General features: G+C 41.8%; 1 protein-coding gene across 3 annotated transcripts in view; it reads left to right on the top strand.

Moving 5' to 3' along the window:
- Window positions 1–12216, top strand: part of LOC103641784 (U-box domain-containing protein 7) — a 44734-nt gene extending 32518 nt beyond the window's left edge. Inside the window, exons 2-11 of one of the 3 annotated variants that reach the window (XM_020545843.2) lie at window positions 1705–2045; window positions 2312–2425; window positions 3989–4054; window positions 4209–4283; window positions 4400–5176; window positions 5718–5792; window positions 8473–8658; window positions 8863–8970; window positions 9170–10485; window positions 10587–11775. In XM_020545843.2, coding sequence (XP_020401432.1) covers window positions 5123–5176; window positions 5718–5792; window positions 8473–8658; window positions 8863–8970; window positions 9170–10485; window positions 10587–11448 — 2601 coding nt within the window. In that variant the 5' untranslated portion in view covers window positions 1705–2045; window positions 2312–2425; window positions 3989–4054; window positions 4209–4283; window positions 4400–5122 and the 3' untranslated portion in view covers window positions 11449–11775. Of the gene's footprint in view, window positions 1–1704; window positions 2046–2311; window positions 2426–3988; window positions 4055–4208; window positions 4284–4399; window positions 5177–5717; window positions 5793–8472; window positions 8659–8862; window positions 8971–9169; window positions 10486–10586; window positions 11776–11845 lie in introns of those variants that run through there. The other 2 variants (XM_035963498.1, XM_008665115.3) reach the window with 2 other exon arrangements.
- Window positions 12217–17205: the final 4989 nt, after the last annotated feature.

Here is a 17205-nt window from a genome sequence, read left to right as displayed (position 1 = left end):
ACTATTGTTAGAACAATATTGGTGTAATATAGAGGTATAAGGTGGATTATCTCTATAAAAGTTATATTTTCATCTATCTCCATGACAAGGGCTTAAAACGACCTTATGAGCCCAACCATATTGTTATATAATTTTTTTGAATCTTATTGAGGGCATACATAGTTCAATTTAGAATTTCTTTTGACAACACATAAAAAAATTATTTCAAACAAATAAAATAGCAAATCATTTCTAAAATTTTTGAAACTCCTAGACAACTTGTATGATGTCTTGTGGATGTGAAGAATGTTTTAAGATAGATAAGACAAAAATATACAGTAACAAAAACCTTCAAAGAAAATTACATATACAATGACAAAGGACTCTTTAAGAATGAGGTACAACCTTTCATTGGCTCTGTCGATGTTACCATTGATGCCTACAAACATGTTATTACCCCACCACATAGTACAGGTTGTGTATGATTGAAGTGGCACTCAAATGGACACCTCATTAACCTTCTTGTGGTAGCTTGAGTGATACCTCAAGGTCCAAAGGTTGGTGGAAAGGTCAATTAGGTCTAGAAAAAGAGAGTTGCCGAAAAACACCAAAAACTCCAGTTATCCAATTACCAACAAGAGTTGCCGAAAAACACCAAAAACTCCAGCTATCCAATTACTAACATGATCACACAACTATTGCTCGTAGCATGTCTTAGATCAATGGATAGCTCTCGTGCATCATCCTAAACACAAACAAAAGGTGTACATCGAAGGATTTTTCATAATAATAGGATCCCTCCTAGATAAAATTGAAGTAATAACTTAGGATGAATAACTAGATGTGGTGTACCTCCATGGGACTACAAAAGCACATATATGGAGGAACCTAACACTTTGGAAGCAAGCAAGAACTAGTGTGATTCAATAATGAAGAACCGAGTAATGGGTGGTAGGTGGATCCAAAGAAGATAGGACACTACCATGTTAATTCACAATGACCCAACTATCATGTGGCTATTGTCGGGTCAAGCCACGATATGTGTTGTTGGTTAATTAGCAAACAAACTGATAACACAAAGTGCATTACCCAACTATGCAACCTAATTAAAGATATTAGCGCTACATAAGCTATGTTTAGATAGAAATGGTCTCGCGTTCTTGCTTATTTATCATACCACAAATGGGAGGACATTGTCTTAGGGCATCTGACCTACTTATAATTAGATCCAAGCTCCAATGCATAAACCAAAAGTAATACTAATATCTCACATTAAACATGTACGAAGAATATCCACATACTTCAGATGTGGGAACTAGGTATGGAGCTTAGGCAATACTTCTAGTGATTTTAAAATGTTGTAACTCTATTTTTAAATCATGGGGAGAAATAATACATCCATATAGCACCCAACCATTCATGACTAAGTTAAAATAAAATATCCAAATTTACATGTTCCATCACTGCATTCATGAGCATACCTCCATCCACCACTAAGTTGATACAAAATGCCTAATTTTGACATATTTCATCAATGCATTCATGTAGCTAGCATCCATATTTATCGTTGTGCATATGTCTAGGACATTCATTTAGCATCATTCCTCCATTAATCCATCCATGAAGCAACAAATCCATTCATTCTTTATACATTTCATCCATACAATCTTGGACACAGTAAGCAATGATGGATATATCTTATGTGTTTTTTTATATGGAAAGTAGGTTTTCCAAGTGATAGGGTTGAAGTTGGTGGTGAGGTTCACCATGCAACGAGGGACTATCACAAGAAGATGAAGTCCCCCCTGAACTTGTCCAAACAAGGAGCCCTCTCTCAATTCTCTGAGCATGGATTTTCGGATGATCTCACCAATAATGTGCATGGAATTGGACACTCCAAAGAGAACATCACCACCAACAACGTGTCACGTCCCTTCACAAGTGGGTTCTCAATTGGATCATGGGAGGATTCAAATTCTATTGAGTTTTCCAACCTAGCAAACAAAACAGGAATACACAATAATGATGACATCATAGACAATATTAGTAACTCTTATGAACTACAGGTATGTTACTACTTAGTTTTATAACATTGATCTTTATTTCCATTTATAATGCTAGTTAAATGTTTGTGTTTTACATATATTTGTGTGTCCTTATTGAAAGGGATTGCATCATCCTATTCCTATCATGCTATGCTAAGGTTGTTTGAAATATTAGTTATGAGAATAAACTAATCTACAAATTAAGAAAACAACCATAAAGGAAATTAATTAGTTGTATGTGTAATGCTGACATGATTTCATCTATTATCGTTGATATGTGGATGCAGTTTGGTGTGGCAAAGGAAATGGCAGGCCTACTACAGATGCAACAAGACCAGGTTCCATTTAGAGTACGAGCAAAGCGTGGATGTGCCACACATCCTAGGAGCATCGCAGAGCGAGTAAATTCCCTCTTCATCTTTTTGATAATGCATAGTGGCATTGTTCCCTTTTAGACTTGTAGCAACAAGTTTTCATGCACTATGCTAACCAAATTAATACTAAAAATTTGCTTGATATATCACTACAACAAAATGGACCTTCACTCTTGTCCCATCACTAGCTACCGATTGGTTATAAACCAGTAGTGACAGTGCCTACCATCCCATTAGTGTCGGTTTGGGCCACGACCTAATAATGGTAGACTGCATGAAAAATTGTATAACTTTCTAATACGTTGTTCGCTAAATATGAACTTTATGTCAAAGTTTTAGTACACTATGATACCTATAACTTTACATATGTTAACCTTTTCATTTGAAGTTATTTGATGCTAAAATATTTAATCCATAAGATTTTATAGAGAGTTAAACCAAAGCAATCCATATACTCTATGGTTAGAGTTAAGTGTGTAGTGCTAGTAAACGATCCTGGGTGTAGAAACAAACAAAATAATAGTTGCGGATCTGAAAAAGTTATGTAATTTTATAGTTTAGAACTTTTCTATTTAAAGTCATTTTGATGTCAAAATATTTGATTCACATAATGTTTATAGAGTTAATACCAAAGTAATCCATATGCTATATAGTCACAAGTGAATATGTAGTGGTAATGGCAGGGAATGATCTGAGATGAAGAAACAATTAAAATAAAAGTTATGGATCTCGAAAAGTTATGCAATTTTATAGTTCACATCATTTTTATTTAAAGTTATGCATCCAATAAAATTATGTTGGAATTGTTCACATTTGAAATTCGAATTTTACAAGAAAATTTGGATGGAGAAATGACCAAATGAAGTTGCAGATCTCGAACAATTGCACAACTTTGTAGTCAACATATTTTTATTTAAAATCATCTATTTAAGAAAAAAAGTATGTTTGAATTTCCCAACATTTGAAATCCAAATTCTTCAAACTACATCGAATAAAGAAATGACCAAACCAAATGTTGTAGATCTTGAAACATTATAGAACTTTGCAGTTGATGACAACAGTTTGATTTAAATTCGTTTATTAGAGTCCTAAATACTCATTTCAAAATGAGATAAACATAAAATGACCAAGACGATCAAGCGAACATGCAACTACATCAGCTCCTCCTTTTATGCCAATCTCTGCATACCCATAGTTTGACGGGAGATGTATGGTCTTACCTATGGGGTTGAACTCTCACTTCTCCTCAAGAAAAGTTTATCACTGTTTGATGGGCGTACCAATTCACCTCCTCCAGTCTTAAAATCGTTAGGGGCTGCATCATCCATTACTAGCAGTGGTAGTCACGAGACCGTTGGTTGGAGAAACCACAGTGATAAGTATTTGATGAATCAATAGTAAGGATGAACCTGGCGTACTATATATATAGTAAAGTATTACTCAATCTTAATGCATATAATACGTAGTCATAAATCATTACTGATAGTAGATGATTTTGTGCATCTTGGCACTTGTCTGCACCCCTTTTAAATTCAAAATTTGTTTCTTGGGGGAGATTACTCAAGACTAATCCAAAGTTTGATGTATTAGGAGCGAAGAACGAGGATCAGCGAGAAGCTCAGGAAGTTGCAGGCCCTTGTGCCTAACATGGACAAGGTGATCCAATAAATATACATGACCCGTGATTCCGTGCTGCAGAATATTTAGTCTATCTTTTCGAACAGACAACAGCGCGTGCACGTTTTTACAGTTACAGCCACAGTGTAGTCCATTCTTATCCTTTTACTTGTTCTTTACAATGCGGCGGCAGCAAACTAGCACAGCGGACATGCTGGATTTAGCAGTTGATCACATCAGAGGACTCCAGAACGAGCTGCAGGTATATGTACGTATTAATACGTTTTTTTTCCTTCATCCGCTGCTGCTCTTGCATATATACACATTCAGCGTTCTGCCGTGTTTCATTAATGAGCTGTACTTATATATATCATGCACCTGCAGGCTCTCAAGAAAGACAAGGAGAAGTGCAGCTGCCGCGGCAATCGTCCAGCGGGGAGATAACGCACGTACGTAGGCTAAAAACAATGGGTTCTCGGCAACACATTATAGAACGGCATTGCAGACATTGTTGTCAGACAGCAGCATCAGAAGGTGGCTGCTGTGGCATATTGGCTTCAGCAGACCGGTCGAGATATTTCATATTCGTTAAAAACTTAGTATTTTAGTTTGTTCGATGGTTTTAATTCGTACCGTCTTCTACTACTTTTACAATATTTTGTCTATATATTGCAGCTGTAGCCAGTCCCAATAGCTGCCTTTAATCCGAAACAAACAGCCGTGTTTCAAGCAGTAGGGGGGAAACGAAATGAAGTATTGGTATTGCATTCGAAGAACACTGACGGCTAGCAGTAGCTTAGGCCCTCCACGTACCACTGCACCAGGGGGCTGAGTTAGAAATTTAGAAGCACAGCTAGCAACCGAATAGCACCCATTGAATTCCAAGCATCCTATCCTATTCGTCCCGCAAGAGGACGGGAGAGGATCAGAGAGGCCCTTCCCAAATTTAGCAGGACCAGCGCACGAGACTTCCGGACCCAGGACGACGACAATGCATCATCCATGGCAATGGCAGCCTCCCCAACCGTCTGGCCGCCATTCGTGTGGCCCAACGCCGTTTCGCGTGCCTCTCAGGCAGCATGCCAAGGGTAGGCGAAGGGCACGGCCATGGATACATTCAAGTCTCCTCTTTCAGCGCCAAGCCGCCAAGGTTTGCCTCAGGTACGTATGATTTCGTCCTCATGCTTCTTGGACCTTTATCGATGCACGCATTGATCGTTTTCTTTCTTTCTTTTTTTCTTTCTAAGAGACAATGCTTCTCTTTTTGAACAAACAACACGAGATTGTCCTAGTATAATTGGTACAGAAGGACAGTTTTGTTTGGTTATTCCTGTCTCATATGGATTAAATGTGATTAAAAAAACATATGAAATGTTTTGACTTGTTTCTAATTTAAATCTATTCAATCTCATTCAATCCATATAGATTGAGAGCAAAACGAACAATCCCTAACCGGGTTTTACTTTTCTAATCAACGCAAAAAAAACCGGGTGGTCGACATTTTTTTCTGATCAACAATGTAGTGCTCAGTTCCTTATGTTGGCATTTGCTTTTCCAATGCTGGCGTATTCAGTTTCGTGGGAAAGAACGTCGAACCATATGGCAATTGGCAAATGCTGCTAAATATCAGTTTTGCATCGTAATGTTCCTCTAGGTGGACTGATACCGTATTGTATAATTGACCCCACCTTTCTCTTGGCAGGTGAGCTTTGACAAAAAGAAGACCATGGAGAGAATTGGGGTAGACGGGGACTTTATTGTCGCCGGCAATTGGAAGGTAATCTACTCCAGCGCCGGCTCTCGGGCCAATCTCGATGCTTGGGTTTTTTTTATCATTACTAATTATAGTAAAATAGAGAGAAAATAAAATAATAGTAAATTGTTGCGGATATCTTAAATGAGAATAAATTTTAGAGTATTCTAAGTCATAATTTTAGATTTCATATAGCTCTAATATCTCTTAAAATAAATAACTCCGTCAAACATTTTTAAGCAAAATCTGTGAGGATAATGTTTACATCAACATTTTTCAGTGTATCCTTATCTATAGAACATGTATCTAAGCCATTTAATATTTTTGTGATATAGTTTATCTTAAATAAATTTTTAATAAGTTTAACTTTGAGAAACTTTTTTCAGCCGAGGATATGATGTTAATAAAATCCGATCTGCAATACATATATTTAGATAACAATTTACAACCGTAATGAACTGAAGAATATCAGTACCGACATCAAAGCATTCAATAGAGTTACTTGCAAGACTTCAAATTATTATAAACATCAGATGAGTTATTACGAGGAAAAACATTAGCAATAGTTGTATAACACTTCCAACTTATAAGAAGCATATATTTGGCCCCATCGATGCTTGGGCCCTAGGCGGTCGCTCCTCTCGCCTATGTGTCGGCCCTGATCTACTCCACTTCACGTCTAATTTTCGTATGTACATAATGTTTTCTTACTTTTTTTATTAATTTAGATCGATTCAATTCAGGAATTTGAAACTACAAGACTAAGTTTAAGATGTCAAAAAACTTCGTAGCCAAAAGTCCTTATGGGGCAGTGACTAAGTTTAAGATGTCAAAAAACTTCGTAGCCAAAAGTCCTTATGGGGCAGTCTTTTTGGATCTAAGATTGAAGATGAGACTTTGCGAAGAAATAAAAAGGCTTCCTAATTATCGTACATTTCATTTATTGCACATCTTATTACATACACTTTATTATATATCTTACTATATACACTTCGTATATATTATACTACCTACATACACACTAAAGCCTACATATTTTAGTTTAGTTAAATCTATTATTTAAAATATTAAATAGATAGAGGAGAGCAAAGATAAACTATATATAGAGTATTCATCAGTGTCGTTTAAATTTAGAATATAATTTAGAGGACGCAGTTAGATAAGTAGATGACGGAAATCTTATCTACAGTGATTATGAGAGACGGTCTAAGGGTGTTTGTTTAGTTCCCAAGAGTCCCTAAAATTAATTTAGGGTGTTATTAACTAAAAATCATCCCTAACAATTCTTTAAATAAGGTTTCCAAAATAAACCAACTTACTAAATACCCCTATTTAGTCTCTAGACTTGGGGACCTCTTGTTCACTCCCTATAGCCTATTTCGCTCGTCCATCACAACATAAAAATCATTTGTCCGTCATCTAGTCCGCACCCGTGTACAGGTGATGCACTAGAACTATATGGTACAAATGAAATCAAATATAAAGTTGCAAGTAATAACTAGAAAAACTAAAAAATAAATAAACTATAAATTGGAAACCGTTGGAGACTAAGGTTAATTTTATTCCCAATATATATTTAGCAACTAGATAAATCTGAGTTTAAGGAGTTTTTTTTAAGAATTAGTGGAGATGTTATAATCTGTATAATCTATCAACTTTAAAGTAAGCGTTAGTTTAAAAGTTGTTAAAATTCGCAATAGTTTAAATACCTAAAATATGCCTACGAAAATCATCAAATGTCTACGTTTTTACCAGCGGGTTGGAAGGAACTCCGGCCAGATACGTGTACGTCCGTCGAGCTCCTTCGGTCCTTCCCCACCGGCGTGGCCCCGCTAGGTACTCGTAGAGCCATGCGAGGCACTCCTGCCGCCTCGTGCTCTACCTCCTCATCGCCGTCCGGGCGGGCGCGCGCGCGCGGCGACCACCCGGCGGCGTCCCCGTCCCCTCCGCCGCCGCCGCCCCTGCACCCTTTGCTCCCGTTGGATCAGCCCCGCGGGCGGATCTCGACCGCCGAGCACGTCCTTGCCGCCGCGTCTGCGGGGATGGACGAGCCTCACCTGCCACGACAGCACGATGCCGAAGCTCGCGCCCCCGTCCTGCCGCGAGAGCGTCGGCGGCGACTTCGTCGGTGGATGACTTCGTCCGATGCCTCTCCGCGGCCATGGCGAGGCAGCTCGTATTCCCGTGGAGCTCTAGCGCGTCGACGCGTCATCCATGGACCATGGTGATTGTCACTGGGCAGACAACGAGCTCATGGAGACGCTGGCGCTCTGAGGTGTTGTGTTGTGTCAGTAAAAATGGCCAAAACGTAGGTAAATTACTTTTTTCCATGACTCTGCATTTGCCATTCTAAATGGCAAACGAAGAGGTGGCTATTATATCGGTGACAAATAGTTAAAAATCCTGTTGTATCAGGATAGTTTCGTTCTATTGCATGTGTATATAGGTTTCTGTTTAGATATAGAAGTGCATCCTATAAGTATCACCAGTGTTTCAACTGAAACTTTAAAACTACCACATCGAATGTTCTTATCTGAATATCATCAAAATGGGAAGTAGGTGACAAATAATATGACGGTAGATATTTCATATCGCTCCCGTTTCCTTCTGTTTTTTAGATTAACATTTTGAGTATCCAATAATGTACATTACTGGGATGGTGGGGGTAGAATCAGTTGAATTATTCTTTTGCTTCTTTTCACAGCTACATGGAGCACTATGCAATGAACTTTACACAGTAATCCGTGAAGTTTTGGATACCATTCCTCCCTTTGAGACTACAAGCTCAGGATGCAGTCCTGGGCTCCTGGCATTGAGTTCCTTGAGGATAGCTGTTGAGAAATCCAAGAATTTACTCCAGTATTGCTCAGAGACTAGCAAGTTTTACTTGGTATATATTTTTTTCACGTCTGTGAATCTGTTTGATATTTCCTAGTCTAAGTACAAAAAAAAGGACGGATCCATGGACTATTCTTGTTACAATCATGTCGCCAGTGGTATAAATAAAACATTACATGTGCTTGGCAGAGAACAACTTCTCATGAGCTTTCTCTATTTTTGAATGCAATGTGTTTTACTTAGCACTGAATTTCAGGCTGTTACAGCAGAACACGTTCTAACAAAATTTGAGAATTCAAGACAAGGACTTCTGGAAAGCCTTCATCAAGTGGAAGAAACAATTCCGGAAGCAGTCGGTTCTCAGGTTGTCCATAATCTTTAGAAAAAGTACAGTAGTTTTAGCATATTTCTAGTTTTTTTTCCGGCTAAAACTTCCGATGAGGTATTTATTGTCACATGCTACAACCATTAACTGTCTCATGCTGAGTTTACTTGGATCTTGTTTTCTTGAGGAATTACTGACTCCTGGTCCTCTGATAATTAGTTTCCTTTCTAAATTTCAGATCACATTGATTGCACAAGAACTGGAAAAGGCTGCTTTCGTTTTGGATCAGTCTGAAAAGGAAGTTGGTGATGAGGTGAATCAACTAATTCAGAACGAGTCAAAATCCAATGGGTTTCTTGATGAGAATGAGCTTGAATTGCTCCACCAAATTGCTGTCCGGGTTGGTATTACATCATCCGTGGCAGCTCTCACCGAAAGAAGAGCACTTAGGAGGCTTCTTGAGAGAGCCCATGCAGAGGAGGACTTGAAAAAGGAATCGATTGCAGCCTGCCTACTCCAACTTATTAGGAAATACTCCAACATATTTAAGAGTGAAACAACCGATAGCACCAACTCTTTGTGCTCAAGCACTCCTTGCTCCTCCAGATCGAATTCTGGCTTGATTGGTATGCATCGTTCACTTTCCAGCTCAACTGATCTCTACGGAAACTGTCAGAGTCTCGAGAAGCAACTCCCAAAGGTTGGCTCCTTCAGTTCGAAGCAGATGAAAGGGTTATCAAGGAGCATGCCCTTGCCACCTGAGGAGCTGAGGTGCCCAATCTCCCTGCAGCTCATCTATGACCCTGTTGTTATTACATCCGGCCAGACATATGAACGAGCTTGCATCGAGAAGTGGTTCGACAGTGGCAACACAACCTGCCCGAAAACTCGCAAGCAGTTGTCCCAGCTCTTGAGGACGCCTAATTACTGCATTAAGGGTCTGATAGCATCTTGGTGTGAACAGAACGGGGTTCCTGCTCCATCTGGACCGCCAGAATCTCCCGAGCTAGACCACATGAGAATTTCATGCCTGGAAAGCAGCACATGTGTGGGGACTGATGGCGCTAACACTGTTTTGTTCGAAGAGACAGCTGCCAAGGATGATGCCAAGTCGGACATGGAGATATTCTCTCGTCAGAACTCCGGAGAGGCCACATCCAAACTACGTGTAGATGAGGTCTCACCGGAGAACTGCTTTACTCTTCAGAGCTCCAAGGAGGCTGCACCTGAGACATGTGGGGTTGTAGACTCTCTAGACAAGGGCAAGGGCTCTCACCAAGACTCCAAAGATGATGTGCCTGTTAGTGAAAGATGTGAACAGTGGCTCCATGTGCTGAACAAGAACGATGCTGAGAGCATGAGTGAGAGACTTAAGTTGGTCGAGCAGATCAGGATCCTGTTGAAGAACGACGACGAACTTCGCGACTACGCAGGTGCTAATGGTATTACTGAGCCACTAATCCATTTTCTGAAGATGGCTATCTACAGAGGAGATGTGCGATCTCAGGAGGTTGCTACAATGGCTCTGTTCAATTTTGCTGTCAACAATGACCGGTAAAGTACCAATGTTGCTTCGTTTGCACCAATTAACCAGTGTCAAAAAGGCGTCCACTGTGAGTGACGACGGATTTCACCTTTGCATCATTTGTTATCAGGAACAAGAGGCTGCTGCTGTCAGCTGGAGTCATCCCCTTGATCGAGCAGATGATACAGGAACGGGAAACCTGCGAGGCTGCCATCGCAATGTACCTGAACCTCTCCTGCATCCCCGAGGCGCAGGCGATCATCGGTTCGAGCGTCGCTATTCCTTTCCTCGTCAATGGCCTGGGGGAAGGTGGCTCCCGGAGCGACACGTGCCGCCTGGACGCGCTGCTCACCCTGTACAATCTCTCCCTGCACGCGCCCAACATCCCGTCCCTCATGGCGTCCGGCATCATCGAGGGCCTCCGGGGAGTGCTGACGCCGTCGTCCCCGTGGACGGACAAGGCCCTCGCGGTGCTGCTGAACCTGGCGATGACCCGGAGGGGCAAGGAAGAGATCGCGGCCAGCGCGGCCATGGTGGGCGCCATCGTGCTCATCCTGGACAACGGTGAGCCGGGGGAGAAGGAGAAGGCCGTGTCGTGTCTGTACGTGATCTGCAGCGGCGACGATGGCAGCAGCCAGACGGTGCTCCAGGAGGGCGTGATCCCGGCGCTGGTGTCCGTGACGGCCAACGGCACGGCCAGGGCCCGGGACAAGGCGCAGCGGCTGCTGAGGCTGTTCCGGGAACAGCGGCAGCGGGAGTTGGAGCTGGAGGAGATGCAGCCGCGGGTGGAGCTGCACGAGGTGGCGAGCCAGGCGGCCGCGCGGCAGGAGGAGGAGGAAGAAGAAGAGGAAGAGATGGCGCTGGCCGTTACGCCGGCCGCCGCGGCCAGTAAGCCGAGAGGCGGCGGCAAGAAGCCGCGGTTGCGCAGGTCAGGCTCCAGGAGGTTCACCAAGGCCTTCACGTGCCTGCTCAAGAAGTGGAGCCTGCGCTGAGCACTGAGCTGAGAAGGATCGGCCAGTCCGCCGGTGTAAGTGTAACTGACCTGTCTTCAAACTGTAGCGACGTCATTGTCCGTCTTTGTCCCTTTGACAAGCGTGTTGCGTTCTACTACTCATTAGTGGTTTCTTGAAATGAGCATGAGCAAACGAAAGCATACCGATCAATTCCGTTCAAATTAGGCATGAGTAGAACGAATAAATGACGAAACGCTCTCTATGACAACCACGCCTACAAGAAGAGCATCGGACTATTTATCCAAAATATTATACTCCGTTCTTTTTTATTTATCACGATTTAGTTCAAAAAATAAACTAGCGAACGATAAATATTCGTGAACGGATGTAGTATTTATATAGTTTTGTTTAATATCTTATTTATCATCGTGAATAGATTTGGGTTCGGCAAGGGTGATAACGCAAACTCACTCCGAATGGTGAACTGCGGAGAGCTTGAAGGTGGATATGAGGCTTGAGGTTATATTGGTTCAAGCCAGTCCAGTGTAGTGCTGATCATGTATTGCTTGGAGGGTGTTACAGTTGGGTGCTTGTCTGCAGTTGTGGATGGATTGGATGTCTTGTTCTAGGATGGGGTGGTCTTGCCCTTTTATAGCTCAAGGGTAGACTTTGCAATTATTGGACGAAGGGTCTAGATTTAATGTGTATACATACAAGGATACTTTATGTCCACAAGATACGTTCTTATTTTTATATCTAATACCTTCTATGTGACTGGTGATGACATGAAAGGGTATAAAATAGTATCCAAGGAACATAGAAGGGATTAAGACATTTGCGATGACAAATAAGATACTGAGAAAATTGCAGTGACATACAAAAATTGCCCCAAAACTCAATGGTAATATCAATGTTTTAGGTTTCTTATAGCACATAAATGTTTCCTTACATATAAAAAATGAGCTTCACCGTACCTATGGATAATTAGTAAAGAGTTTGAACAAATGTATGGCTCTTAAGATCAGTGAGCAAGCTCGCTCCTCAATTTCAAGTGTTTATGCTTACAACAACTCTAATTACTAAATTCGTAGAGAGGTATCAGAGCCTATATTGGCAACACGCCATCCTCCTCCTTTCATAGTCACTCCTACTCATGAGGTTTTAGAGACAGTGACCGCGACAACTTCAGTCTTGCGTTGCATCACACTCAATACTTACAGTGGCAACTAGCTCTTGAGTGCATCTCACTTAATACTTAGCAGGCACGCCTTGTTACCGAGTAGACCTAAACCACTTCAACTTCACTTCTAGAGTTAGAGTTAGCCAGAGTCCTCCCCTCACTATCAGACAACTACACATAGCTCTGATTAGATGATACCATATATGTGCATCAGATTTATCTTACTCTTCATGTCTTAGTGCTTGACTCGACCGCCTCCACACCACCTGTAGATCCTTAGGTTTTGGTACTTGATGCCGAAGGGGGAGAGAGCGAGTATGTTAGACACAGGTGGAGTAGGTGAGATGGACTCAATCTTTTGAATCTTCATGCATTCATGTTTACGTTAATGCATTGTATTATATGTGTGTCTGTATTTGTGTGAGATCATGTGACATATGTGTGTATTTTATCTTATTATATCTATCATGTCACTTGATCATTACTCGTTTATCATGTTTCTATTGCATTCTTGTTAAATGAACTTTAAATTCCATACTTGCACTAATTTCATATGCATTAAGTATTATAATGGATGATTAATCCTAGAGAGTAGCAAGTGTGCATCTACCTTTTATCATTAGATTTGTTTAGGTCCAGTGAGAGTTTGTGATGGTTACTCTTGGTGATCGACATCATCTAGATGGTTTGGTAGCGATCAGAAGTTTAGTGATCACTCGATGAAGATTGTAGATGACCCAATTTATGGTGGAAACGCTTAAGGATGATTTACCATGCCAGAGTAGCGAAGAATCAACCCGTAGAGTACACTTGATCCTTGCACGGATTAGGAAAAAGTCACACATTTGCATGGGTGCTCTAAGGAGGACTAGTGGAGAGCGTCGACTCTCCGCTACCTCAGGAAAACATGTCTGATACCTAGGAAAACCACGTTGTGTTCATAACCCTTTATTTACTTTGTGCATTTGCTTTTTATATAATTAAATTCTTGCATTTATATTACTATATTTATCATACTATAATAGAGTTAGAACAAAGAATGCAAAAAAAAACTTGTAAGAAGGATAGAACACAATTAGACGGAAGGGGTGAAATAGGATATTTGGCTTGATTTATCAATTCCAAGATATTTTAGATTAGTTTAGTTTATCCTTTCTCTTAGGAATATTGATTCTTTCAAGAAAAGCATCAAATGAATTGAATGGACAATTCATTTGGAGATATTAAGTATCTACTGGTCGCTTGTAGCCTTGTAGGCCTCGGTGTCTGGGTTACCCGATTTTTTGATCGGGTAATTTGGGTATTTTGAAATTCGGGGTAATGAGAACCAGGATCCAAAATATACCCGTTCACAATCCCTACCTAAAATTTTGGGTACCTAAAAATTCGAGTTCGAGTTTTCCGGATAACCCGATTTTAGTATTAAGTAGTAAAGACAAAAAAAGTAAATATTACATGTAACAAAAAATATACTTTTTTCAAAAAACTACTCATAAGTCTTATACATATTGATTGAAATTGATTGTTCATATATTAGTACATCATAACTTTACAATCGCATTACAATAATACAAGGATTTGAGTAATTCAGGTAATTCAGGTAAATCAGGTACCCAGACTCATAGCCCCGAATTACCCAAACTTAAATTGGGTTTTCAGACTTGATATCCAAATTAGTGATCGAATAATCCGGGTCTGCGTATATCAGGTTTGGGTAATAGGTAGCGTGTTTTTGCCCAGCCCTAGTTACTTCAACCGATACTAAAGAAAGAACATTAGTATTGATTGGGGTCACCAATTGGTACTAAGGCCCTATTTGGATCATGTGGCAAATAGTTTGTCGACTAATTTTAGCACATTGGTCTTCAAACAGACTGACTAATAAATTGGCTAGTTTTAACCGGAAGGCTAGCAAACTGTTTGCTCATTAGCCATTTGACCTTGCTAATAGATGCTAATAGATCGTGTAAAGAGAAAATACATTTAATAGTGAAGACTCCAAACATACCCTTGCTAATTGTTGCTAGCTAATTATTTAACGGCTAATTGTTAGCCTCTTGCAAACAATTAGTCGCGAGGATTCAAACATGGCCTAATACTTTTCCTAGAGTCTCGATAGCTAGAACCGGTTGAGTCGATAGCAGTTGTGTCCGGTACCCAGGAAAGAGGTACCTAAGGCAAGGCCCAAGAACCTCTCTTTGACCCATTTACCGACCAAGTCCCCGCCGAGCAAGTCTATGAGGAAGGAGCCCATGCGACGTCGTTGGCCCACGACGGCCGCGGCAAGACACAACGTCACCAAACCATGTCCATGTCATGTGTATGGCAGCAGGGGATGGTTACGACATCGAAGTCTCCACCAACGTACCAGAAAGGATAAGACGACACGCCTTGCGTGTGCTCGAACATGTTGGAGGGTGACACAAGGGAGTTGACGGAAGATGAAGCCATACTGAACACGAACCTTAACCTTACCGAGAGCACATTCTGCGGGACCCATCTTGTACGATGGCATGGACATAGAGTAAGCTATAAGGTCTTGCACGAAAGATGATGGGATAGAGCACCACACGATTGAAGGAAACGGTGACGCCTAAGACGAGGTGAATTAGGACTTCTAAAAACTATTCTCTAAACTAGGCCACAATTAAATCCCTGGAACAAATCCTATGCAAAATGAACAATCTAGAATGTGCAAACTAGGTTTTGTCTAAGTGTTGCTATATCTACCGCAATGCCTAAGTTTCAATCCTAAATAATCTAACTAAAAAGGAGAGATTGAAACTTAAGTACTTAATGTAAATGCGGAAGGTAAAGAGCGAGGGTAGAGATGCAAAACTCTCGTGGATGACGTTGGTATTTTTACCGAGGTATCCAAAACCACGCAAGGTCCTGACTAATCCTCGTTGCTGCCTCTACGCAAAGGGTAGCCCACGGGAGGGCAAAGCATCTCGGTCGAGTAACTCCGTAGAGAGCCACGAGCCTTCTCCACGCGCGAGTGGTGCTCCGCTTCCGGCTCCTCTCGGACGCTTCTCGTCTGAAAGCATCTAGGCCCCTGGTTGGTTTTAGTGATTAATGACAACGTAATATTATATGTGACTAACGTGTGTTTTGCAGAGACAAATGGTAAGTTAGGTCGCATGACAGGTAGAAGTACTACAACCGTGAAAACAATCCTGGAGATAAGAACTCGAAGCGACGGCTAAAACTACGAAACAAAAGGTGAAGGTCTACGGAGTCCGAGTGTCAAGGAGATGTGGACACTCGCGATTTAGTTAGGTCTTTTATTCTCTTTTAGCCGTACTATAAAGAGGGGTTGTCGATGAGTAGTTTGACCAAGAGAGTTCTAGTGTAGTGTTGGTGCACAATCACACTCATATACAGTGCTAGCTGTCACTCTAGAACTCACTCACAAGTTAGAACGAAAACCGATTTGAAAATCAGCTGAAAAACAAGAGTTAGTGTTTCTGGCCCTGGGGCACCGGACTGTCCGGTGTGCACCGGACTGTCCGGTGCACCCTCTGCCAGATGGGGCCAGGCTGGTCCGAGGCAGAGACTTTCCCTCCACAGAAACCTGAGAGCGCAGGTTTCAGAGTTGAATTTTAGTGGCGCACCGGACATCGCACCGGACTGTCCGGTGTGCACCGGACAGTGACTGTTCACTGTCCGGTGTGCCATGAGTCCAACGGCTAGCTGTCAGAACTAGCCGTTGGAAACGACCGTTGGCGCACCGGTGGCGCACCGTTGGCGCACCGGTGGCGCACCAGACTGTCCGGTGCGCCATTGCGCAGTGAGATGCCTGTAACGGCTAGTTGGTGGGTGAGGGCTATTTATACCCCTTCCACCCACCATATTCAATGTCTTGCACTCCACATTTATTCCAGCATATTGCTAGAGCATTGCAAGCACCAAAAGCCTAGTGAGGAGATTAGAGAATCTTAATCCGCGTTTGTTCCTCATTAGCGCTAGCGAGAGCCACCTAGAGCACACACCACTTGCATTAGGCTTCTCTTGGTCAAGCGAAAGTCTACGGCTTGTTACTCTTGGTGATCGGCATCACCTAGACGGCTTGGTGGCGTTGGGAGCTCGGTGATCACCGTGAAGATCTTGTTGGTGACCCGACTCAAGTTTGTAAGCGGTCTCGAGGGATCCACCGCGCCGGAGTGGCAAAGGATCATCTCGTAGTGAGCACTTGGTTCTTGCGAGGACTAAGGGGGAGCGATACCTTTGCGCGGGTGCTCCAACGAGGACTAGTGGAGAGTGCCGACTCTTTGATACCTCGGGAAAAATTGGAGGAGTCTTCTAAACCTTGCTTTACATTCCGCACTTAATTCAAGCACTTTACATTGTGTATTTGTTTAGCAAGTATTTGAAGTATTGTCTTAGCATTGTTGCATTTCTAGTATTATATTCTTAGTGCTAGTAGTTGGGGTGAAGTTGGGCTCTTGCTTAGCTCTTGCTTAGGTTTTAATTAGTGTTGATTTTTAGAAAAGCCCAATTCACCCCCCCCCCCCCCTCTTGGGCATCGTGATCCTTTCAATTGGTATCAGAGCCTTGTTGCTCATAGATTAGCTTAACCGCTAGAGTTACGATGTCCGGTGGGGATGGACCTCCTC

This window comes from Zea mays, chromosome 10 (assembly GCF_902167145.1).
Source record: "Zea mays cultivar B73 chromosome 10, Zm-B73-REFERENCE-NAM-5.0, whole genome shotgun sequence".
Lineage (NCBI taxonomy): Eukaryota > Viridiplantae > Streptophyta > Magnoliopsida > Poales > Poaceae > Zea > Zea mays.
This window is presented reverse-complemented; position numbering and strand designations above follow the sequence as displayed.